General features: G+C 52.5%; 1 protein-coding gene across 5 annotated transcripts; it reads left to right on the plus strand.

Moving 5' to 3' along the window:
- Positions 1 to 867: 867 nt before the first annotated feature.
- On the plus strand, positions 868 to 20,551 carry SCN4B (sodium voltage-gated channel beta subunit 4). Of its 5 annotated transcripts, none has more exons than XM_003253217.4 (5): positions 868 to 1,235; positions 8,632 to 8,804; positions 9,795 to 10,023; positions 12,528 to 12,657; positions 16,771 to 20,551. In XM_003253217.4, exons 1-5 carry the CDS (start codon positions 1,175 to 1,177, stop codon positions 16,862 to 16,864), a joined length of 687 nt encoding a protein of 228 aa, XP_003253265.1. In that variant the 5' UTR covers positions 868 to 1,174; the 3' UTR covers positions 16,865 to 20,551. The 5 variants fall into 5 exon arrangements, 4 of the variants coding, with proteins under 4 accessions (XP_003253265.1, XP_030685395.1, XP_004090592.1 ...); XM_030829534.1 differs by lacking the exon at positions 868 to 1,235 and adding an exon at positions 7,954 to 8,303; XM_030829535.1 differs by lacking the exon at positions 16,771 to 20,551 and having other exon boundaries at positions 9,795 to 9,869; positions 12,528 to 12,582.
- Positions 20,552 to 24,708: the final 4,157 nt, after the last annotated feature.

The following is a 24,708-nucleotide window of genomic DNA, read 5'->3' on the forward strand; positions in this document are numbered from 1 at the left end:
CTCGTTCACAGCTCTCCTCAGCCCTCTGACCTGGTTGTCACCCTGGACTCCTCCACCCCTACCCCAAAAGGGAGGCCGAGGGAGTCTGCCTTTCCGAAGAAAACAGGAGAGTTGGAGGAGGGCGAAAAGGCAGAGTCTGAGGGGGATGGCCTAGGTGGGGAAAATGAGAAGCAGGGGTGCAGCGGGAGGGTGAAATGGGGCGCAGGACACAGACCAGGCGCGGACCATCCTGCTCTCTAACCTGGAGCATGGTGATTTCCAAGGGGTCCATGGAGAAATGTGGGGCGGGGTGGTGTGGGGGTGGGGGAAGGGAGTGCGGGGTCAGTTTGCAATTGGAAAGCTCTGTTCGGGGCTTCCTAAAACAAGCGCCGGAGTTGCTGAGCGATGGGGCAGAAGGTGGCGGGAGCGGGTCCCGAGGCTGCACGCGCGCCAAGTCGCACGGCCACGGAGGAGGCGCAGGCTGCAGTGAGCAAGCCCGCACACGCCCACCCGTTGCGGCAGCGTCCGCTGCGGACTTTAGAGCGGTCCCTTGGCGGTCCTGGGAGAGGGAGCCGCTAACCTTCCCGTGTTCCCCCAAGCAAAGCAAAACAGCCTTCTAACAACCGAAAAGCTCCACCTCTACTTCCCCCTGAACTATGCTCCTAATTGGCAGCTCAGCGCATGGGATGATGCGGGTGGCTGCAGGCAGGCCCCGCAGTGCCAGCCGCAGCAGCCCAGCCCCACTGGAGAGGGAGTTGGGGGCACGGCGTGGTCCCGGGTCTCCGGGACCGCGAGGCGGGGCGCGGCAGGCAGGGTGCGCAGCGGGCGGGGGCTGCCTGGCTTCCGCGGCGGCCACCGCCCCTCCTGCGGCTGGAGCGCTTCCAGAGCAGAGGCGCAGCCTCGCTCGCCGCTGCGCTCTCTCCGTCTTCCTCCCTCTCCTGCTCCAGCTCCCCCTCCTCCTTCCCTCCCGCCGCCGCTCCAGCAGCCGGCTCCCAGCAGCGGGCGAGCGCGCCTCCCCCTCCGCTCCCTCCCTCCCCCTCCTCTCGCTCTCTGCCCGCTAACTTTCCCGAGCCCCGACCGGCGGCGCAGAGCTCCGGAGTAGCTTCGTGGCCGAACGCCGACCTCGGGCGGAGAGCGCGGCTGTGCCCCGTATCCCATCCCCGCGACCCCCGCGCGCTCCGGAGAGAACAGGACTATGCTCGGGGCTGGGGACGGAGGCAAAGCCCCGGCGAGATGGCTGGGCACTGGGCTTTTGGGTAAGGCAGCCCCAGCTTGGTCTCTTCTCTTGCCTCCTCCCACCCCCAGAGAAGGGGACACTCGAGAAGGAAGATGCCTTGGATAGGGTGGGCTTTGGAGTGCCGCACGGAATGAGGATGGTGGCCGCCGGCTTCCTGCCTGGTTCCCGCCTGGTTCATAGGCTGTGCTCCCTGGGGACCGTGTGCGTCCCTCTCTACCCCATCAGCCCGCCAGTCTCAGGATTAGTTTTTTTGCTGTCTCTGGCACCTTCGGCTCCAGGTTTTTGGAGCTGGATCTTGGGGCTGCAGCGCGGGTCTCCAGAGTTCAGAGGTTCAGGATGCTGGAGGAGGGGGTCCGTGGCTTGAGTGCAGGGGATACCAGGTGGGTTGCACGTGTGACTGTTGGGATGGTGGTTTCCATCCCTGCCCAGAGCCGTTTGCTTGTTTCCCAGGCACCAGGCATGCACCAGTTGGGGGTGGGGGAGTCCCCTTCTTCCTGGGCCCTTTTCCTGCTTTGCTCCTCTGCCCTCTACCTCCCTCAGGAGCCACTGCCTTCTCTACAGCAGCACCTGAAAGCTGGAAGGGGCTGGAGGAGCTTGCGGGATCATTCAAGGCCCTTTAGGAACAGCCTCGTCTCTCTTCCTACAAAGAGATTCTGTAGGGAAGACCTGTTTGACCTGCTCCTGGCTCTTCATTTTTGGAGTGAATATGGAGACAGAGGAGACATGTCCAGAGGACACGGAGGAAGAAGCATTATTAATATCTATTAATATGCACATGAGAGTTTTGAGTGTCAAACTCCAAGAGATTAGGGAATGATATTTATTCGTCCAGGATGTAATCTCCTCATAAATCATAGCCAGACTTTAATGTAAGCCGACTCTATCTCCGGCAACGGCATCTCTTCCTGTTTCTATTGGCCAGATTTGGCTTTTGGCAGCTCCCTGCATTGGATAAGACACACGGTGTAGGTATTTGTGCTGAAAACAGGGAGACAGAAGCCTATGAGGGAAGTGGCTACTGTTTCTGCGAATGTAAACTGTGTGCAGATCTAGCAGGTTGGTGCCTGGTGGTGAAGAGGGGAGACAGTATTTCTTGTACTTGGGATGTTTATTTACCTCCATACCGCTAGATGGAAGACACCCTGGTTTTCTCCTTACCTTTGGCACAGATTTCATGCTGGTTTCACAGTGACTTTAATGAAGTGGGCCTCAGTGAGGCCTGAGGCTCCTTTTCACAGGGTGGGCACAGTGACATTCCATGCTACTTCCCCTCATCCCATCTCAGATCAGCCCAGGTCCCCATGGTGGCAATGGCAGGGGTAAAGGATCACTGAGGAATTCAAACTCAGACAGTCATTAAACTACCCCACTTCACACCTCTGGCTTATCTTCCTGGGTGGTGGGATGCCAGTCCCTTGTTTGTTAGAATACTCATAGAACCAGGCCTCTGTAGGCAACCAAGAGGGCCCTGAAAATGATGTGCGTGTGTGTGTGTGTGTGTGTGTGTGCACGTGTGTAAGGGGGATTGTGGGCACAGTCTTGGTACATTTCTCCAGGTGGAAGCCCCACCTTCTCCAAGGACTGTTCAGCTGTATAGACCAGGTAGGGGCTAAGGCCTATTGATGTAGGTTTAGATGAATTTCTGAGCTACCCTTTGGGAGCCCAGGAGAAAGCAGAGTGACTTGTAGGTGGGAGACCTGCAGGCCCCAGGACTGGCCTCATCTGCTCTGTCCCCTGCCCCTCTGGTCTGCAGAGGGACTCCAACCAAAGTCCCTTTGGCCCTTGACCAGGTAACACTGACTGAGCCCTCACAGGGGCATTGGTCTGAGCTTGGGACATAGATGACATCCTTGCTCTCAGTCCAGTGGGGGAGACACAGAGACGACTGGACAGCCAACTGGAGGTGTTCCCTGGGAGCATCAGAGTTGGCAGGGACTTTGTGAAGCAGAGCACAGGACTCTCCTAGGGATGAGGAAGTCATGGTCCAGAGAGGGATGGTGACTTGTCTAGGGGCGCATGGCCAATTGATGGCCAAGTGGGACAGAATCTGAGTTTCCTGGGCTCTGTCACACCACGCTGCTTCCCACTTAACTCAAGTCTGGTGAGGGGGAAGGTAAATAGCAATTGTGCTTAGGGCTGAGGAGTAAATGAGGCTCTGGGGCATGGGCGTGGAAGGATAAAGACTTGAGGGGCCTAGAGCTGCTGTTTTCACAGCTTCGGAGACTGGGTACAGAGCAGTGAACTCCCAGGAGTCCTCTTCCCCTCTCCCCGTATCAAACCCATTCTCATAGACTGAGACCAAAGTGATTTTTGATAACCTAACAAAATGCCCTTTTCTTAAACTGAGAAGCAGTTTCCAAGGCTATATTATTGCCTTTGAGGTTTATGTGCTTTCCAATCTCTTCCTAAGCATGTAACTGGTAATATCTCTGTCCTGCCCACTCCTTCCTTGTTACCCCATTTACTTAATTGCTGTGATCTGTGTTTAATTATCACTTGTGAGGGTGCTCTGTTGCACAACCCTGTTTCCCCTGGTGTGTATTTATTAAGGGCTTGTTTAATGAGAATGCAGTTAAGAAGAGGGTGCACAGTCCCACTCAGAGGAAGAAAAAGGAAAGAGGAAGCAAGGAGACTGTGGAGAAGAAGAGAGGAAAGGGGAGAAGTGGAGGGAGTTTGAATCTGGAATCCTGGGTCTGAACCTGGAAAACATGCTTAGTTCTCCTTCTGAACCTGCTGGAGGTGCAAGCCTGTGGGGGCACCTGAGAGAGAAGGCTGGAGTCCCAAAGCTGTTATGACTGGCCCCCTTCTGGTGGGATCAGCATGAGAGGGAGACTGGGCACAGCGGACGACCTTGCCCTGCTGCCAGTCCTCAAGGAGGTGTAGGGATCTCTGCGTAAGCCAGGGGTGGGCCGTGCCAACACAACCTGCTCTCTGGCCTGTAAGAGGAGGGACAGGCATGCTGCTGGGACTTGTTTGCAAAGCTGGTTTCATTGAGCATCCCATGCTGTCTCAGGGGCATGCTTTCATACCAGCAAAGCTCCTGGGGATGGGCAGGAAGCAGGTAGGTTGCCTAGGGAGAGGGAGCTGAAATCTTTCCTTTGTCTCTGGGCCCAGGGGCCTTACCCGGCCCAGCCCTGCCTCCCAAAGCCCCCAGAGCCTGCACCCCAGGAGGGGTCCTGTCTTGCTGGCCTCGGCCCACTTTCTGCCCCCCAGCTCTAACTTTGAGCCTTTCTAACTCTCCCTGGGCCAGAGTGTATTAGCTTCCCTATTAAAGTCAGCCGTGTGTCCACTTGCCATGCCAGCAAGCCCTCACAGCTATACTTAGAGTGGGTACCAGCCTGCCCCTCTTTCCTCCCCCCATCCTGGGGTGGCTGTGAGTGATCACTGCATGTGGGAAAAGGTGGTGGAATGTTTCCTGCTTCCACATTTGCCTTGGGATATATGGTAGCTGCCATAAGATTCCTGCTGGTGTGAATATTTAATAATATGATTTGCATGTGCTGAATACTTTTCCACTTTAACAAAAGTGATCCTGAGTCAGTCCTCAGACAAAACCCCAGATGAGGATGGCAGGGGGCCAGGACTTCAGAGAAGGCAAAGAAAATGGCTGCTCTGAGAGTGGCTTTTTAGTGAGGAAAAGCAAGGTTTTGGGGTTCAGGATGGAATTCCACGGGATCATGACTGGGAAGAGTTGTTCCTCAATTCCACAATGCCAGAAAGAGGCCCCCCCCACTCTCAAACACACACATGTACACTTTAACATTCTAGAATTAAGTTTAGAAAACAGCAAAGCAAGGCTTTCTTTACTCCAGGGAAACGGCCACATGGAAATAAGCCAAGAAGTGGTAGAGGGTGGAAATACAGATCAATGTGGGAATGGCCTGGAGATATTCTTGGCTGACACTGGTTATTCAGGGAAGCTAGGGGTGCCCTGGTTACCTGTGATGAGGGACACCCTTGTCCCCTGCTCCACTTTCAAATACCACCCTCCTCTCCCTGCAGGGTGCCCACTCACGGAAGCCCCTCTTGTGTTTTATAATCTCCTGTTTTGGCTTCACACCAAGCTTGAGAAGTAGGAAAGAGGCATCCCTGCCCTGGCTTGGGGATATGCACACCGGATGTGGCACCTCTGACTTTCTCAAGGTCAGCTGGCAGAGTGGGGCCTGCCTTGCGCATGCTCACCAGTCCTCTCTGGACTTGGTCATCCTGAAGCAGCCCTCCGGTGGCCTTTGTGGACCAACACCTGCTCCTGGTTCCCCCCTCTCCCCAACAGCAGCCTCACAGGAGACACTGAGTTCAATGGGAGGCAGGCCCCTCGGCTTTCTCGTGCATGACCCTCCCAGACATAACTGGTAGGATTACATGACTCCCGGCTGGGAGGGCTGTGCATTGAAGAAGCCAGGCTCGCCCACCCTCTCTGATGCTTTCACTCGGGCAGGGCTCTGGACTCTGTGAAACCATTTCTGCTGGTTTTCATTTTCCCCTCCCAGCTACTGAGGAAATGGCAATGCTTCCCTCGCAGAGACCTGAGTGTATTGGAGTTAAGTCATCCACATAGGCGCACACAACCCTGGCAGAAATGTGTACTGTGTCATGAGCCAGACCTTAAAGATACAGTGTTCTCCTCTCTTCTGGACCCATCTTTTGCTTGTTTTTGCTTCTATTTAAAGCAACCAACAAGATTTCCCTTTTCGCACGCATCTTTTGTGCTCTTGAATATCTTTTTCTGGCTGGGGTTGAGGTGGGGAGATTTGGGCACCGATTTGAGTTCCCCCATCTCCTCCAGGACCCTGATTCCTGGACCGGTATGCTGATGAGGAGGAGCTGCCACACTCCTTGGTGCCCTGAGGGAGGCCATTAGCTATCAGGAAGCTGCCCTGTCTGACAGCTTCCCTGTCCACTGCTCTGCATTCACTTCCTGTTTGTGGGGGCTATGGAGAGTGGGAAGCAGAGTTGGTGTCTCCCACCAGAAGGTTCTAGTGCTGGCCGCAGACTGGAGAGTGAGATCTTGTGTCTGGCTTCTGTCCCTAGACCTCTGGGGCAGATAGGGCGGAGGAGGGCAGAGGTAAACAGAAAGGCAGAAGTTCTATGCAGTGCTAAGCCCTGATAGCAGTGTTTTTCTTGGAGAGTGTGGTTGGTCGCAGAGTGGTGGAAGGGGGGCTAATATCTGAACGCTGCTTATGCCACTCTCTGGGTGTGTGGCCATGAGCAAGGTAATCTCTTTAAGCCTGTTTCCTCATTTGTTTATTGGGAATAAAAATACTAACTTATAGGATTATGATGAGGGTTAAATGAGACAGTGTATATAAAATACCTCTCCTATCCTACAGTAACTGCTCAATCGCAAATTCACCATTTACTATGTGGCCCTGGCCAAGTCAACTTAACCTCTCTGAGCCTCAATTTCATCATATATAAAATGGGAACACTATACCTGCCTTTGAGCATTCTAATAAAAGTCGGAGTTAGTATGCACAAATCCTCTCGCACCGTGGTTCTCAAAGTGTGGTCCCTGCGCACAGCATTCCCTGGGAACTTTTTAGAAACGTAAAAGCTCAGGCTCCACTCCAGACCTGAATCAGAACTCCAGGTCCTGGGCGGAGCCAGCCGTAACTGTTCTCCAGGGGATTCTGATGCACTCTCAAAGTTTGAAAACCATGGCTCTAGAACAAATCCTGGCTGGCCACAAATCCTAGGAGCTGACCAAAAATGAAGGCTAATTGAAATAACTTCCCAGCACTAATTGGAGCCCTGGTGGGCAGATCTGGGTCTCTTAGACAAGTTACATAACGTCTCTAGGCTCAGTTGTCTCACCTACAATGTGGACCTATAATAGTACGTGACTCAGGACAGGCCGTGAGGATGAAAGACGCCTGGCACATAGTAGATGCTCAGTTAATATCAGCTATTACTATCGTTATCGACAGTGGCCGAATCACCATGGGGTTACTGGACCACGGGGTGTGATTTTAGGGCTGGGGGCTATGAGCACTTCACTTTGTCATCAGAAGCTAAGGGCACAGGAAGAAGCTGAGCGAGCAGGGCTGCCTGATCTCCTTGGAGATCCTTTTCTGTCATTTGAAAAGCATTGCTCAGACGCATTATCATCCGGTGGGGGCAAAACAAGAGGTCTATGATGCAGAACAGGGAATTAAGTTAGACAACAGAGGGCCTTCCTGAGAGTGGAGGTGGAAGGTGCCAGTGTCCTCCAGGGACGAGGTGAGGCAGGCATCCACTTCCGGACACCCTCCCCGCCCCCGCCTCCACCGACCTTGAGGCGAGTGGGGTTTCCTTGGGGCATCTGCAGGACTGGGGGTGGGTGTGTGTGTGGGGCGGGGTGGCGGGGAACCAGGCCCCCTTACAAGGACTCCGGAGCGGGAGTTCGGAGGCCGTGAGTGGAGAGGCCTCGTCCCAGCGGAGGGGGCCGCATCAGAGTGCTGGGGCGGAGGTTGGAAGGGTGAGAAGGAAGCCTGGGGGCGCTCGGGGACGAGGGGGCGGAGTGTGGCGAGGAGGCCGGGCTGCCGGGCTCAGGAGGGGACCGCGGGTCCAGCGCCCTCCCCGCCCCGCCCCCGCGCGTGTGCACTCGGGCTGGCCCGGAATCCCTCCCCAGGGTGTCTTCTGCCACTGACTTTCCCACCCTGGCTGCGCCCGCGCGCCCCCGCGGCTGCCAAGCTCCAAGCTCCGCGTCCGTCCCCACCCCCGCAGTGTTCCCCCGCGCCGGGCCGTCTTCCTGCGGTTCCCAGGGTCCCGTTTGGCGGCCAGAGGGCGTCGGACTCGGCTGGCCCAGCGAGGTTCAGCCCGAACGTGTCCTTCTGCCTCTCTGCTCCTGGGGACCAGGGAGGAGCCTCCAGGGCGGGGGAACGAGAGGCTACTGGACGGCGGCCCGGGACTGCGGCGGCAGCGTTTCTCTTCTTCACCTTACGGGACCCGGCTCTTCCCCCTCCTCGACCGCCCAGCCCGTCAGTCCTGAAAACCTGGCGAGAGGCGCGCACTGTCCTAGGGGAATTCCCCTGCACACAGAAGGGAGCCCGCCCTGCGCGTCCTGGAGTGGGTGCGGCAGGAGCGCTTCCAGGCACTGCGTCCCCAGGTGAGGGGCGGAGCGGGGGCGCGGTTCGCGGCAGTGGCCCGGCCCTTGTTTCCTTGGGTTGGGGTGACCCCTGGTGGTCATCTAGAGCGCAACAAGGGCTACTCCCTGGTCCAGAATTCAGTCCTTTCCAGGGGAGAAAGAGAGAATGATGGAAGGTGGCCCAGGCGGTGTTGATTGGAGTAGAGAGCCATCCTCCCGAAGTTGGCACTGAGGGTGATAGAGACCTACCTGCCCGGCCAAGCCACTCCGCCCCGCCCAAGCATCCCCTTCCAGAGCTCCAGGCTGTTTTGGTGGGGTTTTATTAAGGGAGGCGGTGCTCCTTACACAGGCCTCTTCCTGCTCCCCGTAACCCTGTCGCTGGAGGTGTCTGTGGGGAAGGCCACCAACATCTACGCTGTCAATGGCACGGAGATCCTGCTGCCCTGCACCTTCTCCAGCTGCTTTGGCTTCGAGGACCTCCACTTCCGGTGGACCTACAACAGCAGTGACGCATTCAAGATTGTAAGTATTTGGAGGAAGGACAGTACAGTCCAGCCTCCCTCACCCATGCCTCGCCTCCCAGGCTCTGGTCCGTTCTGGACTGAGACCCACTGCGATGGTCCCCAGAACCCTCCTTTTGCCACCCTTTCTCCCAGTATTCTTTTCAGAGCCTGCCAGGAAGGATGTAACTGGGAGAGATGCTTAGATCGTGTTGCCAGAATTCGGGGACTGTTGGAATTCTTGGCTAGAGTCCTCTGTCTGGTCTTAAGAAACACCCGAAGCTTGGATTGCTTGTCTAAAAATCAATAGTTTAGTCTAACAAACAGGAGAGAGAAAGGCCTTGGAAAGCTTGGAGAGAGGGAATGAGAAGAGTCTGAATGAGGGAAGGGCTGAGAAGCTGGACTGGCGGGGAAAGGAGAGAGGAGGAGAGGGAGAGCTGCAGGAGCATTGGCGCGGCTGCGGTGGGGGTGGGAGTGAACTCACTAGATTGTACTCACTCTACAATCTAGTGGGGGATCCTGAGACTTTCACAGGGAAGCCACAAGAGACCAACTCTGGTTATAATTAAATGCTGACCTCAGAGGGTGCTGACGGGCAGGGCTGTGGGATTGATCCAGGTCTTGATAGGGGGCCAAAATTCAGTTGGGCAGGTGACATGGTGTCAGCAAAGGCTGGGTGGGAGGTGACAGAGGGAGATGAGTGCGGTGTTTGCAGGAGTCATTACGTAAAAGGCTTTTATGAAGAGAGCAGTAAGAGCTGTGCTGCATTCCAGGGAGACCTTAATAAAAGGAAATGGGTTTAGCCTGAAACAAGTAAAATTCAGGTTAGACAGGCAGAGCTATTTACGCTGGAAGAAGAAACCATGGGGGAAGGAGCAGGGTGTGACTGCAGGCTCTTCCTGGTCCTGGACAGGGGAAGCACCCAAGGAGTGGGCTGGTGTGATGCCATGACCCTTGAGGACCCTGATTCTTTCTTGGCTACTTTCTCACCCCAACCCCCTTCCTCCACCAGCTCATAGAGGGGACTGTGAAGAATGAGAAGTCTGACCCCAAGGTGACGTTGAAAGACGATGACCGCATCGCTCTGGTAGGCTCTACTAAGGAGAAGATGAACAACATTTCCATTGTGCTGAGGGACCTGGAGTTCAGCGACACGGGCAAATACACCTGCCATGTGAAGAACCCCAAGGAGAATAATCTCCAGCACCACGCCACCATCTTCCTCCAAGTCGTTGATAGACGTATGCAGTAGGGGCTGGCACAGGGCAGTGGAGTGGGAAGGACTTGGGAGGCACCCAACTCAGCATCACAGTGAAATGGCAAAATGGACCGTGTTGGTGTTTTCTTTTGCTTTACACTTTCCAGAGCTGCTGGAGTTACATCTAAAAGCTAGAAGAGCTCAGCTTGAACACTTATTCTGCTACCAAATCGCTTATGAAGTACTCTTAGCCTCTCTAAGCCTCGTTTTCTTCATCTGTAAAATGGGAATGTGGCTTCATTTTCCTAGAGTTGTGGTTAGAGAAGCTACCTGGGGGTGTTTTGTGGCTAGTAAGGTTTTCTCCGTGTATACTGATTATTAATACCACTGGGTATTCCATTAGCAAAAATTGATTGAATGTCAGACATTGGACTGAAAAGTGCTATGAGTGATACGTTACATTCTTCCTTGAGGAATTCACAGTACAAGGTAGGACAGAAGACAAATAAATAGCTAGAATGGGCAGAACATGATGCATACATCTGCCAGTAGAGGCGAAAACAACAGAGATGGAGTAAGACATGGCCCTTGTCCTCTGGGGGCTTACATCCTACCTAGGATTCCAGTCTGACACAGGAGGACCAATCATACAAGGAGGGTGCATATGACAAGGAGCCAGGTGGTCCCTGACCGGACCTGGTGTGGTTAGAGAAGGAGGATATGATAACCAGGGCTGGAGAAGTGAGACGCGGCCCCACAGAGGGGAGGAGCCTGGAAGACTAGGGAAGTGCAGAAGCAGAGAGAAAAGGGAAGGGGGCTTGCTCAAGGATCCTGACTCTGCTGCGTTTTGTGTGTACCGGGGGTTTGCTGCTCTCCTGGATGACACTGAGTCCCTGGAGAGGGAGACACCCGTGAGTTCAATCTTGAGTGTGCAAGGACGGAGCCAGAGGTTATCCAATCAGCTTTTCTGAGCCTAGAGTCATAGGTCTGCCTATGGTGTCACCTCTTCCTTTCCGTCTGGGCTCCTGTCACCCGGCTTGTGCTCAGCCTTTTCAGAAGGAAGAGAACTGGCATTTGTGGAGCATTTCTGGGTGCCAGGTCCCGAGTTAGGTGCTGTCATTGACTTTAGCTCCTTTGCTCCTCACCAGCTCCCTTGAGGTGGATCGTCTCTCCATCTGTATGGATTCATTCATCCATCTGTTCAACAAATATTTACTGAGCACTTTGTATGGGGCAGACGTTATTCTAGGTTCCGAGGATGTGATACGAACAAGATAGACAAATTCCTGCCTTTATGGAGATTACCTTCCTCCTCTTCTGTGTATGAAGATACACAATAGAAAATAAAGAAGAAAAATGATATTGTAGAGGAGAACGTGGCTAGTGTTAAGAAGAAAAAATAAAGCAGGAAAGAAAGATGGGGTGCCAGCAGGGTGAATAGAGAAGGTCTCTCTGGAAAAGGCGATAGAGTGGGGATATTTGAAGGAGGTGAGAGAGGAGCCATGAGGGCGTCTTTGGGAAGATAGGGAGGGAACAGTGAGTGCAAAGGCCTTGAGGCAGATGCGTGAAGAATCACAGCAGGCTAGTGCTGGAGCAGGGCAAGGAGTGAGAGATGAGTCAGATCAAGCCAGATTGTGTAACCACCCTACTGGAAGGGTGAATGAGGTGGGAGCCCCTGGGAGCAGAGGAGTTAAGGCCTAAACAGGTTCACTCGGGCCCCTATGCCAAGAATAGATGATAGAGGGAGGAGATCAGTTAGGAAGCAATTGCAGACATCCATGCAAGAGGTGGCTTGGGCCAGGGCCAGGGAGATTGTGAGCCATTAGATTCAGGAATTTTTTAAAGTTAGAGCTGTCAGGATTCTCAGGTAGCTTGGATAAAGCATTTGAATAAAAGGCATCAAAGAAGACTCCAAGGATTGTGGTTATAGCAATTGGGAGGATAAAGTTGTTCTCGGTGGAGAGGAGGAAGACTGTGGGTAGAGCAGGTCCGGGAAGCAGTCAGGAGTTCAGTTTTCAGATGAAGAAACCGAGGCTAGGAGGGTTCAATGACCTGCCCAACATCGCCAGCTAGTTAGTGACAGTTAAATCCCATACTTAAAATTCAGACTATCTGACTCCAAAGTCTTCTCACCATCTAAGAGGTATCATAGGGAGGTTCTTAATTTTTTCTATGTGAGCAAAGAAGGTCTAGAAAGAGGCAATGAAATTTTCGCCTGGCAATTTGGGGATCAAGTCACCACTCAAAATTGAGTGTTATGGGCTCCAATTCTGATTTAGTCCAGAACTTGTGTGAGTGCATCTGTGGGAGGGCATGTGCAGGGCAGGGGAGAGGGCCCCTTGTGTGTGCCCTAGCCTGATAGATGCCATGCTCTGTCTCTCCAGCTTCCTGCTGCAGGCCTGGGGAGGGCTGGGGGTCTGGGAGTGGATGTGCCCCAGATGCCAGGGGGTGGAGGCTACATGACCCTTGCACTGCCACAGTGCTCAACTCCAGGTTGACTCCTGCTCCCTTTGTGCCTTCCCTTTCCTCCCTACTCGGGCCACACAGTGGAAGAAGTGGACAACACAGTGACACTCATCATCCTGGCTGTCGTGGGCGGGGTCATTGGGCTCCTCATCCTCATCCTGCTGATCAAGAAACTCATCATCTTCATCCTGAAGAAGACACGGGAGAAGAAGTGAGTTGATCTGGAGCATGCTCCTGTCCTCCCAGCAACCCACCACCCTCTCATCTACCCCCACCAGCTTTCAGCCTTCCACCTGCCTCCTCATTCCCCTCATTCCCATTCCTACTGCTCTCTGTTCTATCCCTGCCACCCCCTCCCCATCTCTCAGCCCCTTCCTCATCGCTTTCCCTCCTCCCCATCCTCCCAATATGTATTGAATACGTTCATTGAATACACAAACGCCAGCCACCTGTTCTTCCTCATCCCACTGTCTTCCTTCTCGTCCCATTAGCCTCTCTTTCCATTTGTACCACCCAACCGCGAGCCTTACCAAAGGACTTAAGAAGCCTTTGAAAAAACAGAGAAAATGTAAGATTCCATGTACAGAGACTCTAAAATGGGAAGACGCTTCTAGGGAGATGGGAGCGAAATTCTTCTGTTAGGAATTTCTGAAAATTCAGATGGAGGTGATTTTTAAAAAGTTTGAAAAGGCAGATATGGCCTCCCAGGGAGCCCTAGGATAAGTTCAGGTATAAAAATAGACATCTATAAGGGGAAGGGGAGGGAAGATGGGGGAGGTACGGAGGGTGCAACCCTCAGGCCCAGAGTTTTTGGAACAGTATCAGACAGGCTCCAGAGCGGCATGTGGAGAACCTTGCAAAACTAGAGCAGGGAAAAGGCATTTGAAAGTTGTGTTCTGAGCAAGACAGATGTGAAGAGATGGCTTCCCATTGGAACAGAGAGGGTGGTGGTAACCACGAGATGCAAAGAGAAGGGAGAACTGCTCTGCTCCTGTTTGCTGAAACATTCTGCTCTGCTGAGAAGAGGGAATGCTGCTCTGCTGAGAAGAGGGAATTCCACTAGAAAGGGCAGAACTTACTCTGGAAAGAGGGGATGGAAGTTAGAGGTAGGGAGAGGATGTACAGGTAGCAGCGTTGGGGCTGGGGAGCAGGGGAGGACCCCAGAACTGGGTTGTCGATGAAGAGCTCAAGGGTTGTCTTCCTGCCTTGTGGCCAGAGGCTGTGAGGGTTTTGGTGATCTTGAGAGAGGCTAGAAGTGTGGAGCTTGATTAGGTTCTGTTTTTCATAACCAGTCTTATTATCGATGGATGGAGAACAAATTTGTCAATATATGGTTTAAAAGCACTTAGAAAAGACAACAGTGGTCCTTCAGAGCCACAGTGGGTTTATCAAAGACAAGACATGCTAAGCTTTGATGTGCGTGCCTGAAGTCCCAGCTACCTGGGGGGCTGAGGCAGGAGGATGCCTTGAGCCCAGGAGTTTGAGTCCAGCCTAGGCAACTTAGCAAGACCTCATCTCTTAAAAAAAAAAAAAAAAAAAAAAAAGGAATGCTAGATGTCTTCTTGATAGGGCACTGGCAGAACAGGAGATTGCTCTGGAAAATACCACTTCCTGTCATTCATGAAATGCCTACCATATGTTAGGAATTCCACCAGGCAATTTTATACACTACCCGTAATTATTATTTTACAATTGAGCAAAGTGAGGCTGAGAGTAGTGAAGTGACTTGCCCAAGGTTACACAGCTAGTAAGTGATAGAGCTGGGATTTGAACTCTGACTAATTTGGCTTCAAAGCTTAAACCATTGGAGGATGTTCTACTGACTCATTGGGCATATCTAGAGTTCATCCATTTATCTGTTCATTTTGTGGCTGTTTTTGAGGCACTGTGTGCAAGGCACTGTGCCAGATGCTGTAGGAAATTATGGAAGGAATGAGATTCTGCCTTTAACTAAAGAAGACAAGATACAAATAAATGTGTATACAAATAAATGTAATACAAGGTAGAGGGGATCAGTGCCAGCAATGTTTGATACAATGCTGCTGTGGGGGTTCAGGACAGGGTGAAATTCTGGGGAAGGATTTCTGGCTGAATGGGTGTTTGTGGCAGGCCTTGCAAGATGAATATAACTTAAGCCCTGGGGAGAGTGAAAGGAAGATTCTTCCAGATGGAGGCACCACTGAGCCAAGGCAGAGAGTCTGGGAAGTGGGCTTGTGTCTGGAGAACAAGGTTTTTGTTTGTTGAGAGAGCCGGGTATGGTGAGGTGGGCGGGGAGGAGAAAAAAAGCCAGCAGAGGGTGTTGGGGACCTGGGAGTCCAGGCTGTGATTGACTTCTGACTCAGGGGAGCTGGCAAGGGCTTGCTGGGCCCTGGCACGATCAGAGAGCACAGTAAAAAGGATCTGGCCATGGTGGGCGGAGGGATTGGGTGGGAGAGCCTGGGGGCAGGGGATAGGCTGTAGGAAAGCCTGAGGGTGTCCTTGGAGTGGCAGGGAATGCCCACATTACAGCAGAGACAGTGGCTTCTCAAGAACAGCATCTCACCATTGATTTTGAAACGTGGGTGCTGTTTCCTCTGTCTGGAATTTACCCTTTCTCTTTTCCTGCTCATCTTTCTTGGTTTCAAAGAAGCTTGGAAGTTTAAGGTATACTTCCAAAAAGCCTTCCCTGACTCCTAGGAGGAGGCTTCCTAGGTTGGGTCCCTCCTTCCTACATCCCTCATCCTGTTATTTGCCACAGTGTGTCACAATCACTTGTTTAATGTCACATCCCCTAGGAGAGTGCACGTTTCCGACACAGTGCCTGGTACCCAGTAGGTTCTCAGTGGAGAATTATGGACTGCATGGAATACAGTTAGGTGGGTCGTAATTGGCTGGGTTAACTATACCTTAGGTATAGAGACAGACAGATAGAGAGAGAGAGAGAGAGAGAGATGGGTCCATCCAAATACAGGTCTTTAGTGTATTCCACAGGGCTCTGCCTGTTCATTGTTATTATTAACATTTGAAGTACACTAGGGATGTCATATTTATCAAACTTCCAGAAGCCTAGTGACTATGTTGGAAAAAAAAAGGGATCTAGGAAGATCTTGATAGGCTGGAGCTAGGAACTAGATGTCGCAAGATGAAATTAATGAAGACAAAATATTCAGTCCTTCTCAAAGGCCTCAAACCCAGCTGCCCAAGCCCAGGGTGAGGATAGGATGTAGTTTAGTTGTGGCAGCTGTGAAAGACTTGGCCATTTTCATGAGCAGAAAGCTCAGAGGGATGCAGATGCTCCCTGGGGAGCTCTGTGTGCCCAGCCTGGGCACTGCTGTGGAGGAGGGACACACTGCTCAGGTGTCAGGGAGGAGGGACACACTGAAGTCAGAGCATGTCCAGCTCAGGGCGGTCAGGGTGGAACGGCTCCTGGGAGGTGTCTTCCCATCTGACCATCTCTCCTTCCTGCTGTCTTCTGCTCCATCCCACCAAACTCTGCCCAGACCTCTCACCCTTGAAGCCAAACCCACTGCCTGCTCTGCCCCTTCCATGGACTCTGTTCTTCTCTTAATACCTCTGGTCACAGAGAGCTCAGGGAGGAAGGACTGGGGGGCCCTGGGGAGAGGGACTCTGTGTCCTCAGCATACTCCTTGCTGGCCTGGACCCCTCCCCCTGGCGTGGCACAGCCTGGGAACTGACCCCTGGGAACAGCACCTGGTGCCCTTTGCTTTCTGCCATGTTGAGACAACTAGGTGACAGCTAAGCTTTATTGAGAATCTTCTTTTTTTCTTTTTTTGAGACAGAGTCTCGCTCTGCTGCCCAGGCTGGAGTGCAGTGGCACGATCTCGGCTCACCGCAACCTCCGCCTCCCAGGTTCAAGCGATTCTCCTGCCTCAGCCTCCCTTGTAGCTGGGACTATAGGCACGTGCCACCATGCCTGGCTAATTTTTGTATTTTTAGTAGAGACGGGGTTTTGCCATGTTGGCCAGGCTGGTCTCGAACTCCTAACCTCAAGTGATCCACCTGCCTTGGCCTCCCAAAGTGCTGGGATTACAGGTGTGAGCCACTGTGCCTGGCCAGTTGAGAACTTTCTACATGCCAGGCACTCTTCTAAGTGCTCATTTCTCCTTCCAGCAACCCCACGCAGAAGGTGTCATCCATACATCTCTTTCACAAATGAGGGAACTGAGGTACAGAGAGGTTAGGTGACATGGCCTCTGGCTACCTTAGCTCTGTAGAAGGCCAGGGAGAGGCACAGGGCTGGGTGCAGGGCCCACGGCTCCTGCCACAATTCTCCCCCTACTCTTGCTCCTCTCCTCACCACTATCCCTTCTCTCTCCCTCTCCAGGAAGGAGTGTCTCGTGAGCTCCTCGGGGAACGACAACACGGAGAATGGCTTGCCTGGCTCCAAGGCAGAGGAGAAACCACCTTCAAAAGTGTGAGCCCTGCTTCGGGCTGAGCAGCTGCAGGGAGCCCCCTTTCTGATGATGAAACTGATGCTTGAGCCCCATCCGTAGAACCCACGTGCCTGAGACATCTGCTGCTTGCCTCAAACTGTAGTCTTTCCGGGCACAAGAAACCAGAGTCCTGCCCAGCCTGCCCATCCCCTTCCCAGTCAGGGCTCCCCAGGGATAAGGGATGGCCAGGGGAGGGGGTCTGTGGAAGATTCAGGAGAAAGAAAGGAGAGGCTAGGGTGGTGTGGAGGGGCTGGTCCCCTGACACCTGGGCAGATGGGGTCTCCTTCGGTCTCCCTACCCTGCACAATCAGGGCCTTGGTTTTCCTCCATACTTCTCTTCACAGGAGACTGGGAGGATCCGTGAGGGCTGTCCTAAGAGCTGCGCCCTGGAGATGGGGTGTAGGAAGAGGTGGCTTCCTTTGGAGATGGGAGTGGGCTGGAGGCCTCTGGAGAAGACCTGGGGTGGAGGCTGATGGGGGCAGGCCCACAGTGAGAGGCTGCCTCGGCTTCATAGGATGCCAGATCCCCCACAGTCTTCCAAGTAGGGAACTTTCTTTCCCCTGTCCCGGGACCCTATCTGCCTATCCCCTCCCCTGCTCAGAGTTTTTAAGCCCTCCCAACCAGGGCTGGTCGCCTTGGTCTTGGGGGGTCCTGGCCACCTAGCCTGCTCCTCTGCTCTCTGGGTTACTGAAGGGCTCAGGAAGGGGCTCCTCGAGCCTTCCTGGAGCACCCGAGTGCTCCCTATGCCTTTCCAAGCATTTCTACTTGGGGAATTGGGCCGCAGAGGTAGTGAGCCAGTGTCCTGGGCCTCTGGGATGCCCGCCCCATCGCTGCCAATGCTGGCAGCCCCTCCCCTGGCATGGCAGGACCATCGCCACTCTGGGTACTCCCGAGCCCAGCTCTCCCCTGCTCCTCTCCCTCCTACCTGAGAGGCTGCACCCTCCAACCTCCCATTGGCTCGCTCCTCCGTGCCCTCCATCACGCCCTGCCCCCAGGGTGGTTCATTTCCCAGCCCTGGGTCAAGGGCCTGCCTTTGCCTCAGGGACTCTCTTTCTTTGGATGAGGGGGTCCTTGAGTTTCCCAGCTGCTTCTTGCTCAGCTGGGCCACCCCCTCCCACCCTGGGGTTGGGGAGGAGCAGGGAGTGGGTGCCCACAGTTTTCCTTTGCTTCTCCCAGAGCTGGTTTGCACAGCCCTTGTGTGTGGGGCTAGACCGTGCCTTAGTCCTGAGTCCTAGCCCTTAGCCCCATCCTCTCTAGCCCGTATGTCCGGACATAACAGCAGAGTCTGGTGTGGTGCTGGTGAGGGTTCTCCAGCCCTCCCCTCCCCAAGGTCATAGAGGGAACCATGAGGCTGGAATTGGCCAGTGACTGAATCTTGGAGACACCGGCCAGGTGCTCCCATTGGGGTTTCTAGCCTGCCCTAGGGGGAGGTGGTGATGTTGGGAGTGAGATCTCCTGATGCAGCCCATTGTGTGAGTCCCTGTGGGGCAGAATTGGTGAGGCCAGGGATGGCAGGGAAAAGTGGTAACAGGCCTCTCGGCCCATCTACTTCCAATCCCTCTCTCCCTTACTGATTTTTTGATGCCCTGTCTTCTGGGCCCCTAGGAGGGATGAGAGAGGAGTAGCCCTCTTTTTCAGAGAGTTTGGGGTCTACCTCAGAGCTCTCCCTGTCAAAAAGCAGCTGCAAGCCTCGCGAGGGTGGAGGTGGGGGAGACTGGGGACCAGTAGCACCTGCAGGGTGCCCGTGGCTGTGGCCAGTGTCCCTTAGCCAACCTGCTGGGCTCACCAGTTCCCCATCTGATCTGCCTGTGCGCCTCCCATTCTTCTCTACCTAGAACCTGTCATGGGCTGGGGTTCAGATTTTCCTAGCTTTGGGAGCAGACAGACCAGAGCCACCAGCCATTCAGAAAACTTCTTACAGCTGCCTTCATGCAAAACTACTTTCTTCTTCCTTCTCAATGGTGACATTTGAAGAGGTGGAGCACCTTGGGGCTTCTCTTCCTGTCTTAAGAGAAAGCCAAGGCATGTAGAGTAGGGAGAAGAAGGGCACCATCCTCTCTTTCCTCCCTTGGGTCTACTGCTGATTTCTAGATGGATCATGCAGCTTCTCTGGGCTCAACTCTTTCCATCTACCAAATGGGTGTAATAATACTTACCTACCTCACAGGACTGTTGTGAGGCTTGGTGAGTTTTGTCTAAAAACATCTTTTTGGCTTGGAAAGGGATCTGGGAAGCCAGGTATTAATTGCAGGGATAGTTCCAAGTCTGTCCTGTCTTCATCTCTGTGTCCCATCTCTAAACCCACATACAGACACACACACACACACGCACACACTCTCTCTCTCTCTCTTTCTTTCCATCCCACCCCCTTGGAATTATTTAGTCTTTGCAATATTAGAAACCTTGACTCTGATACTTAAAGCTTCTTGTCCATGGCTCTTTTTTGATGGTTTTCAATAGATGTGATTGAGATTGTAGAGGGGGCATTTTTGGTTGCCCCCATGCCTGGGGGCACTACTAAGAATGCTAAATTTAGCCCCCACAACAAAGAATCATCCTGTCTCATGTCAACATTATACCCATGGAGAAACACTGGCATGGATTTGCACTAGGATGTATATGGGCAAAGCTATCTTCCCCAAGTGGAACCTCAGTGCATGCAAATCTCTGATGGTGGCTTCCAGGGCTTGTGGGCTAGAGAGAGCCACTTACAAAGTCGATCTTGAGAGACCTGGGCGCATGCAGCTGCGCTGAGTGATGGCAGCGAGACTAAAGACGAAGTTCCGAGCTCCTCATCGACTACAAAATATGAAATCAGCATTCCAGGTTCTGGGCTTTTCCCCATGTCGGAACTGAACAGAAGGCAGCCCGAATAAACCCCTGATGTTAGAGAGGCCTGGGGAGAGCAGCCGATGGGGCTCAGACTACATATAACAGGCCAATAAGAGCTCTTGTGGAGTGAGGGCATGAGAGCACGCTTTGAGATGGCAGGAGGTGGGGTGTGCTTGTGTGGAGTGTGCATGTGGAAATGCATGCGTGTGCAGGCAGTGTGGGTACTTGGCGGCATGACTGTGGAGTGGGTGGGCTCTGCATGGAAGGGGTGATAGGCAGATGCTGAACATTTCAGGAGCTGTCTTTCTTGGGCTGAGCTGTGCCTGTTGAGGCATCTGGAGACTGAGAAAGAATTAAAGGCAGAGAAGACCAACCGTGCTCCTGCATTCTGTCACTCCATGACTTCATTTCACTGTTACAGACAGCTGCCATCAGAGGGCTGGCGGTAGGGAGTTCCAGGAGCAGGGACTTCTCGGGAAAATCCTATAGCTTGCTTTACTTTACTTTGTCCCAGGTTGGAGTCCCTACCCTCCCACCTCCCACCTGATACGCAGTGCTTTTGACTATCTTATGCATGGTTTATTCCTCTGGCTTGGATGACAACAATACCCATAGTCAGTTTTCCTATGTAACTATAGATCAAATGATGCAGCGACAGGCCTTGGGAGGCCTCAGGTGTGCGAGTGCCTCTGGGAGGCACAGATGCACACACACCCAGCACTGACTTGTGTTCAAGCACAAAACGGATATAATCAGTCTGGCCTCTACAACAAGTTTTGCTTTGTAGAATTGTATTTAGCTTTGCCTTGGATGAAATAAAAATTATGTTTAATAATTTGGGATTTGGGGGCTTCCATTTTTGACTGGTTGGGAGTTGGGTTCCAGTTTTATTTCTTGCCAGCTGTGCTTAGGACAAGTTTCTTTACCTTCTCTGAGCCTCAGTCTGTTTGTGTCTAAAATGTTACCTGCCTAGGTGAAATAACACAGGCAAACTGCCTAAGAACGTCTGGCACATTCACAGGTGTTTGGGTCGTTTCCATTCCCATACCTTCTCTGGAGAAGTTGGCAACGTGGCTCTTTAATACTGGAATCATTGCCAGGGCCCTCCTGGTATGGATGACCTTGGTCATGACCCTGGCACCACAAATGTCACAGCAGCTCCTCCCCCAGGCTCGCTCTCTCCTTCCCTTCCCCGGGTTAGTTAGGTCCAGGTAAAATCTGCTTCACATGAACGCCTACCTTCCAAAGAGTTTCCGGGTGCTGGGCATAAGGCCAGCGCCTGGGAAGGAACTGGGGATATGTACCAATGTGTAGGTGTTTGCTTATATTCTTGGACTTTCTCATACCACAATTTCTTACCATACCATATTCCTCTCTTCAATGGATTCACCTCACACTGCATTTCAAAGGGTTCAAGATACTAAGTACTCAGAAGAGCTTGTCGAAAGACCCTCTCTTCTCCGTCAAGGACTCCAGGTACGCAGAATCAGTTTCGGCAGATGTCCCTGCCAGCCCTGCTTCCTCCAGCCCTCAGCTATAGAGACTGTGCGCTGTGCTTCTGCCCTGAATGGATTCACCACCCGGGTTCCCCACGCAGCCACTTTCCTGTCTTCAGGTACTTCTGTTGCCTGGGACCTCCTGCTACCTTCCCATCTGCAATACACCGGTTGGATATTGGGGTTTCCTGAGGCAAGCCTGGGTTTAGAACCCTTGGTATGCTATGCATTGAACTTGCAGTTACCCCTGTAAGGATCAGTCCCCAGGTCTGATTAGGTCTCTGTCATTGCTCTGTTTCATCCCTACTTCCTTTCCCCACCCAATAGCCATTATAACTGACAGATGGCCCAATGTCTCAAAACCACATTAGGAACCGGGACTGTCCTGGGCAAACCTGGATATAGGGTCACTCCCTGTTAAGCTCCATGCCAGCCCCATGCTGACTCAATGGGGACTAACATACACACAAATTAAGGGTCCTTAATTTGAGCTGGTGGCAGGCACGCAGATCAGATTGACTTTAGGAGGTCTGTACACCTAAAAATAAAGGTGAAAGTGAACATACGTGCTTAGGGAATCTTTCAGAAGGGCCTTGGTACAAAAGCTGGGAATTATCTTCTACTCCCCCGCATTGGTGTTAGGAGAGAAGCTGGTTGCACTTTCCTCCCCTTCCTCCCCAAGCATGTCGTCTTCTCTGTTGCTTTCATAAGAGAGAGGGGAGCTTTGCTGACCCCAAGGGCTAGGACTTTGCATTAAAGGAACAGAAAAGATTTCTTTTGATAGACCCTTTGGTCTTTTGGCCTTTGGGCCTTTGGGCCTAATTTCTTTCTTTTCTCTAAATCCTGTCTTTGGCCAGCTCTCCTCCCTTCCTTGCATTCTGCAACCCCCAGATTGGGTCAATTGACTCCCGATGGAGAACAACCCTTTAACTCCCTATGTTCAGCTTTCCAGGAGGCTGGGGGGTATCCATGCAAATTCACTTACCTAACAGAGGAGGCAATAGCACAGGTGCATCTGCTCCAAAATGGTAGACAGTTACCAAAAAGAAGTCTGGACCTTAGGAGTAAGCAATCTCTCAGATTGTGGGGAAGGTGGCTCATCTAGATCATGGTAAGGGGGAACCCTGGTCTCTGACATTCAGGGGCTAATTGGAGGAAAAGGAGGCCAAGAAGGAGACTGATGAGGAAGCACCCAAGGGCAAGGCAGAGTGACGTCTTTGAGGCCAATATAGAAACAGTATTAAGAACAGGGTGACCGCCGGGCGCAGTGGCTCATGCCTGTAATCCCAGCACTTCGGGAGGCCGAGGTGGGCGGATCACGAGGTCAGGAGATCGAGACCATCCTGGCTAACACGGTGAAACCCCGTCTCTACTAAAAAATATATAAAAAATTAGCCGGGGATGGTGGTGGGTGCAGGAGAATAGCGTGAACCCAGGAGGCGGAGCTTGCAGTGAGCCGAGCAAGATCGAGCCACTACACTCCAGCCTGGGCAACAGAGCAAGACTGCATCTCAAAAAAAAAAAAAGAAGAAGAAGAACAGGGTGACCATCGCTAAGTTAAGGATCAATCCTTGCCCCTTGGTCATTGGTGACCTCTGTGAACCCAGCAAAGTGAAATGGGTCAGCCAGATGGGGGGAGATGGCAGAAGCTTGATTCTAGTATGTGGAAGAGTCAGTGGGAGGCGGAAAATGGCCCTGGTGCATAGGTTACAATTTCAAGTAACTTAGCTGTGACAGGCATTGGCCCTGGTAGGAAGGAGGGTAGATGGTTTTCTTTTAAAGATGGAAGAAATAAAAACAAGTTAAATGCACCTGAGGAAGAGACAGTGGAGCCAGACAGCCTGCAGTAGTTGAGAGAGAGGAAAGAAAGTGTCGTTTGGGTGGACCCAAGGGGATAGGATCTAGTGACCAGGTAGAATGATTGGCCTTAAGATGGGTCAGGTCACACCTCTGGCACCAAGACAGAGGAAAGGGTGTCAAGGGGAAATGAATGAAGGAAAATCTGCAGAGGGGGCAGGGCAAGAGATGGAGAGACTTTGCTTTACAATCTTTGGTTCCTATGGTGTTATCATGCCATTTAGAGAGCAGACTTAAGGTTGAAGCCAGAGAAAGCTGAAGACCCTCCCAATTCAGGAGCCCCAGGGCTCCCACTCCCTCAGGCAGATGGCCAGCCCTTCACTGGCATTCTAATTGGACCTGTGCGCGCTGTAGCAATAGAGCACACACAAGCAAGAGGGGAGATGTTCTCTCCTAGCTCACTGCTTAAACAAAGCCACCCTCAGTGCTAACAGGAAAGATGTAGGGTCCCCTTCCACTGCCTGCAAGCAGATATAGAAAAGAACAATCCTGGACTTAGAATCCAGGAATCTGGGTTCAATTTCTCACTCTGTTACCTACCAGTGAAATGGCCTTGGGCAAGCCACTTCATCTCTCCAAGCCTCAGTTCCCTAACCTGCAAAATAGGGATGATGACTTCTACTGCATGGTACTCTTGTGAGATTAAATGAATCAACAGGTATGAATTTTTTTTTTTTTTTGAGACAGAGTCTCGCTCTGTTGCCCAGGCTGGAGTACAATGGCACGATCTTAGCTCACTGCAACCTCCACCTCCCGGGTTCAAGCAATTCTCCTGCCTCAGCCTCCCAAGTAGCTGGGATTACAGGTGTGTGCCACCATGTCCAGCTAACTTTTTATATTTTTAGTAGAGATGGGGTTTCGCCACGTTGGCCAGGCTGGTCTTGAACTCCTGACCTCAGCTGATCTGCCCGCCTCGGCCTCCCAAATTGCTGGGATTACAGGCGTGAGCCACCATGCCTGGCCTGAAATACTTTAAAAACTACAAAGTGCAGGCCATGTAAATGTTAAGTAGTGTATAAGCTGAGCCAGCATTACAGGAGGAAAACCCAGGTGTGGCCAGCACTGAGCTCACACCCTCCTGTTCCTGGTCAGGAGGGGCTGTCAGCTGAGTGAGTAAGGGCTGGGAGGGGAGTGACCAGCCCTTCCTGGCTTCCTGGCAGACTTGGTTATGTCAACTGCCCAAAACCAAACTTATGATCTCACCTCAATCTGACCCCAAATCTGCTCCCCCCCATGTTTCCCCATTCATCCAGTCATCAGGCCAAAAATTTTAGAGTCTACCACGACTCCTTATTTTGTCTCTGACCTGAAACCTTTTTGTCAGCAAATCCCATTGGGTCTATGTTCAAAATATATCATCACCTCAACTACCTCTCGCTACCACCATTCCTACAGTCCTTGCCCAGGCCGCCCTGGCTCTCCCCTGGATTATTGCAGTAGCTTTCTCACTGGTCTTCCTGCTTTTGCCCTTGGTCCTCTTTAATCTAATTTCCAGGGTGGTTCTTTTAAAACAGGATTAGATGATGTCATCTCTAGCTCTGGCCAAGGTGGAGGCATAGAGACCATTTACCCTTGCACCTCAAACAACTAAAAAATTGGAAAGCACATATGATACAATGGTTTTCAGACCCTGGACAATAGGCA

This window comes from Nomascus leucogenys, chromosome 15 (genome assembly GCF_006542625.1).
Source record: "Nomascus leucogenys isolate Asia chromosome 15, Asia_NLE_v1, whole genome shotgun sequence".
In the NCBI taxonomy this organism is placed as follows: domain Eukaryota; kingdom Metazoa; phylum Chordata; class Mammalia; order Primates; family Hylobatidae; genus Nomascus; species Nomascus leucogenys.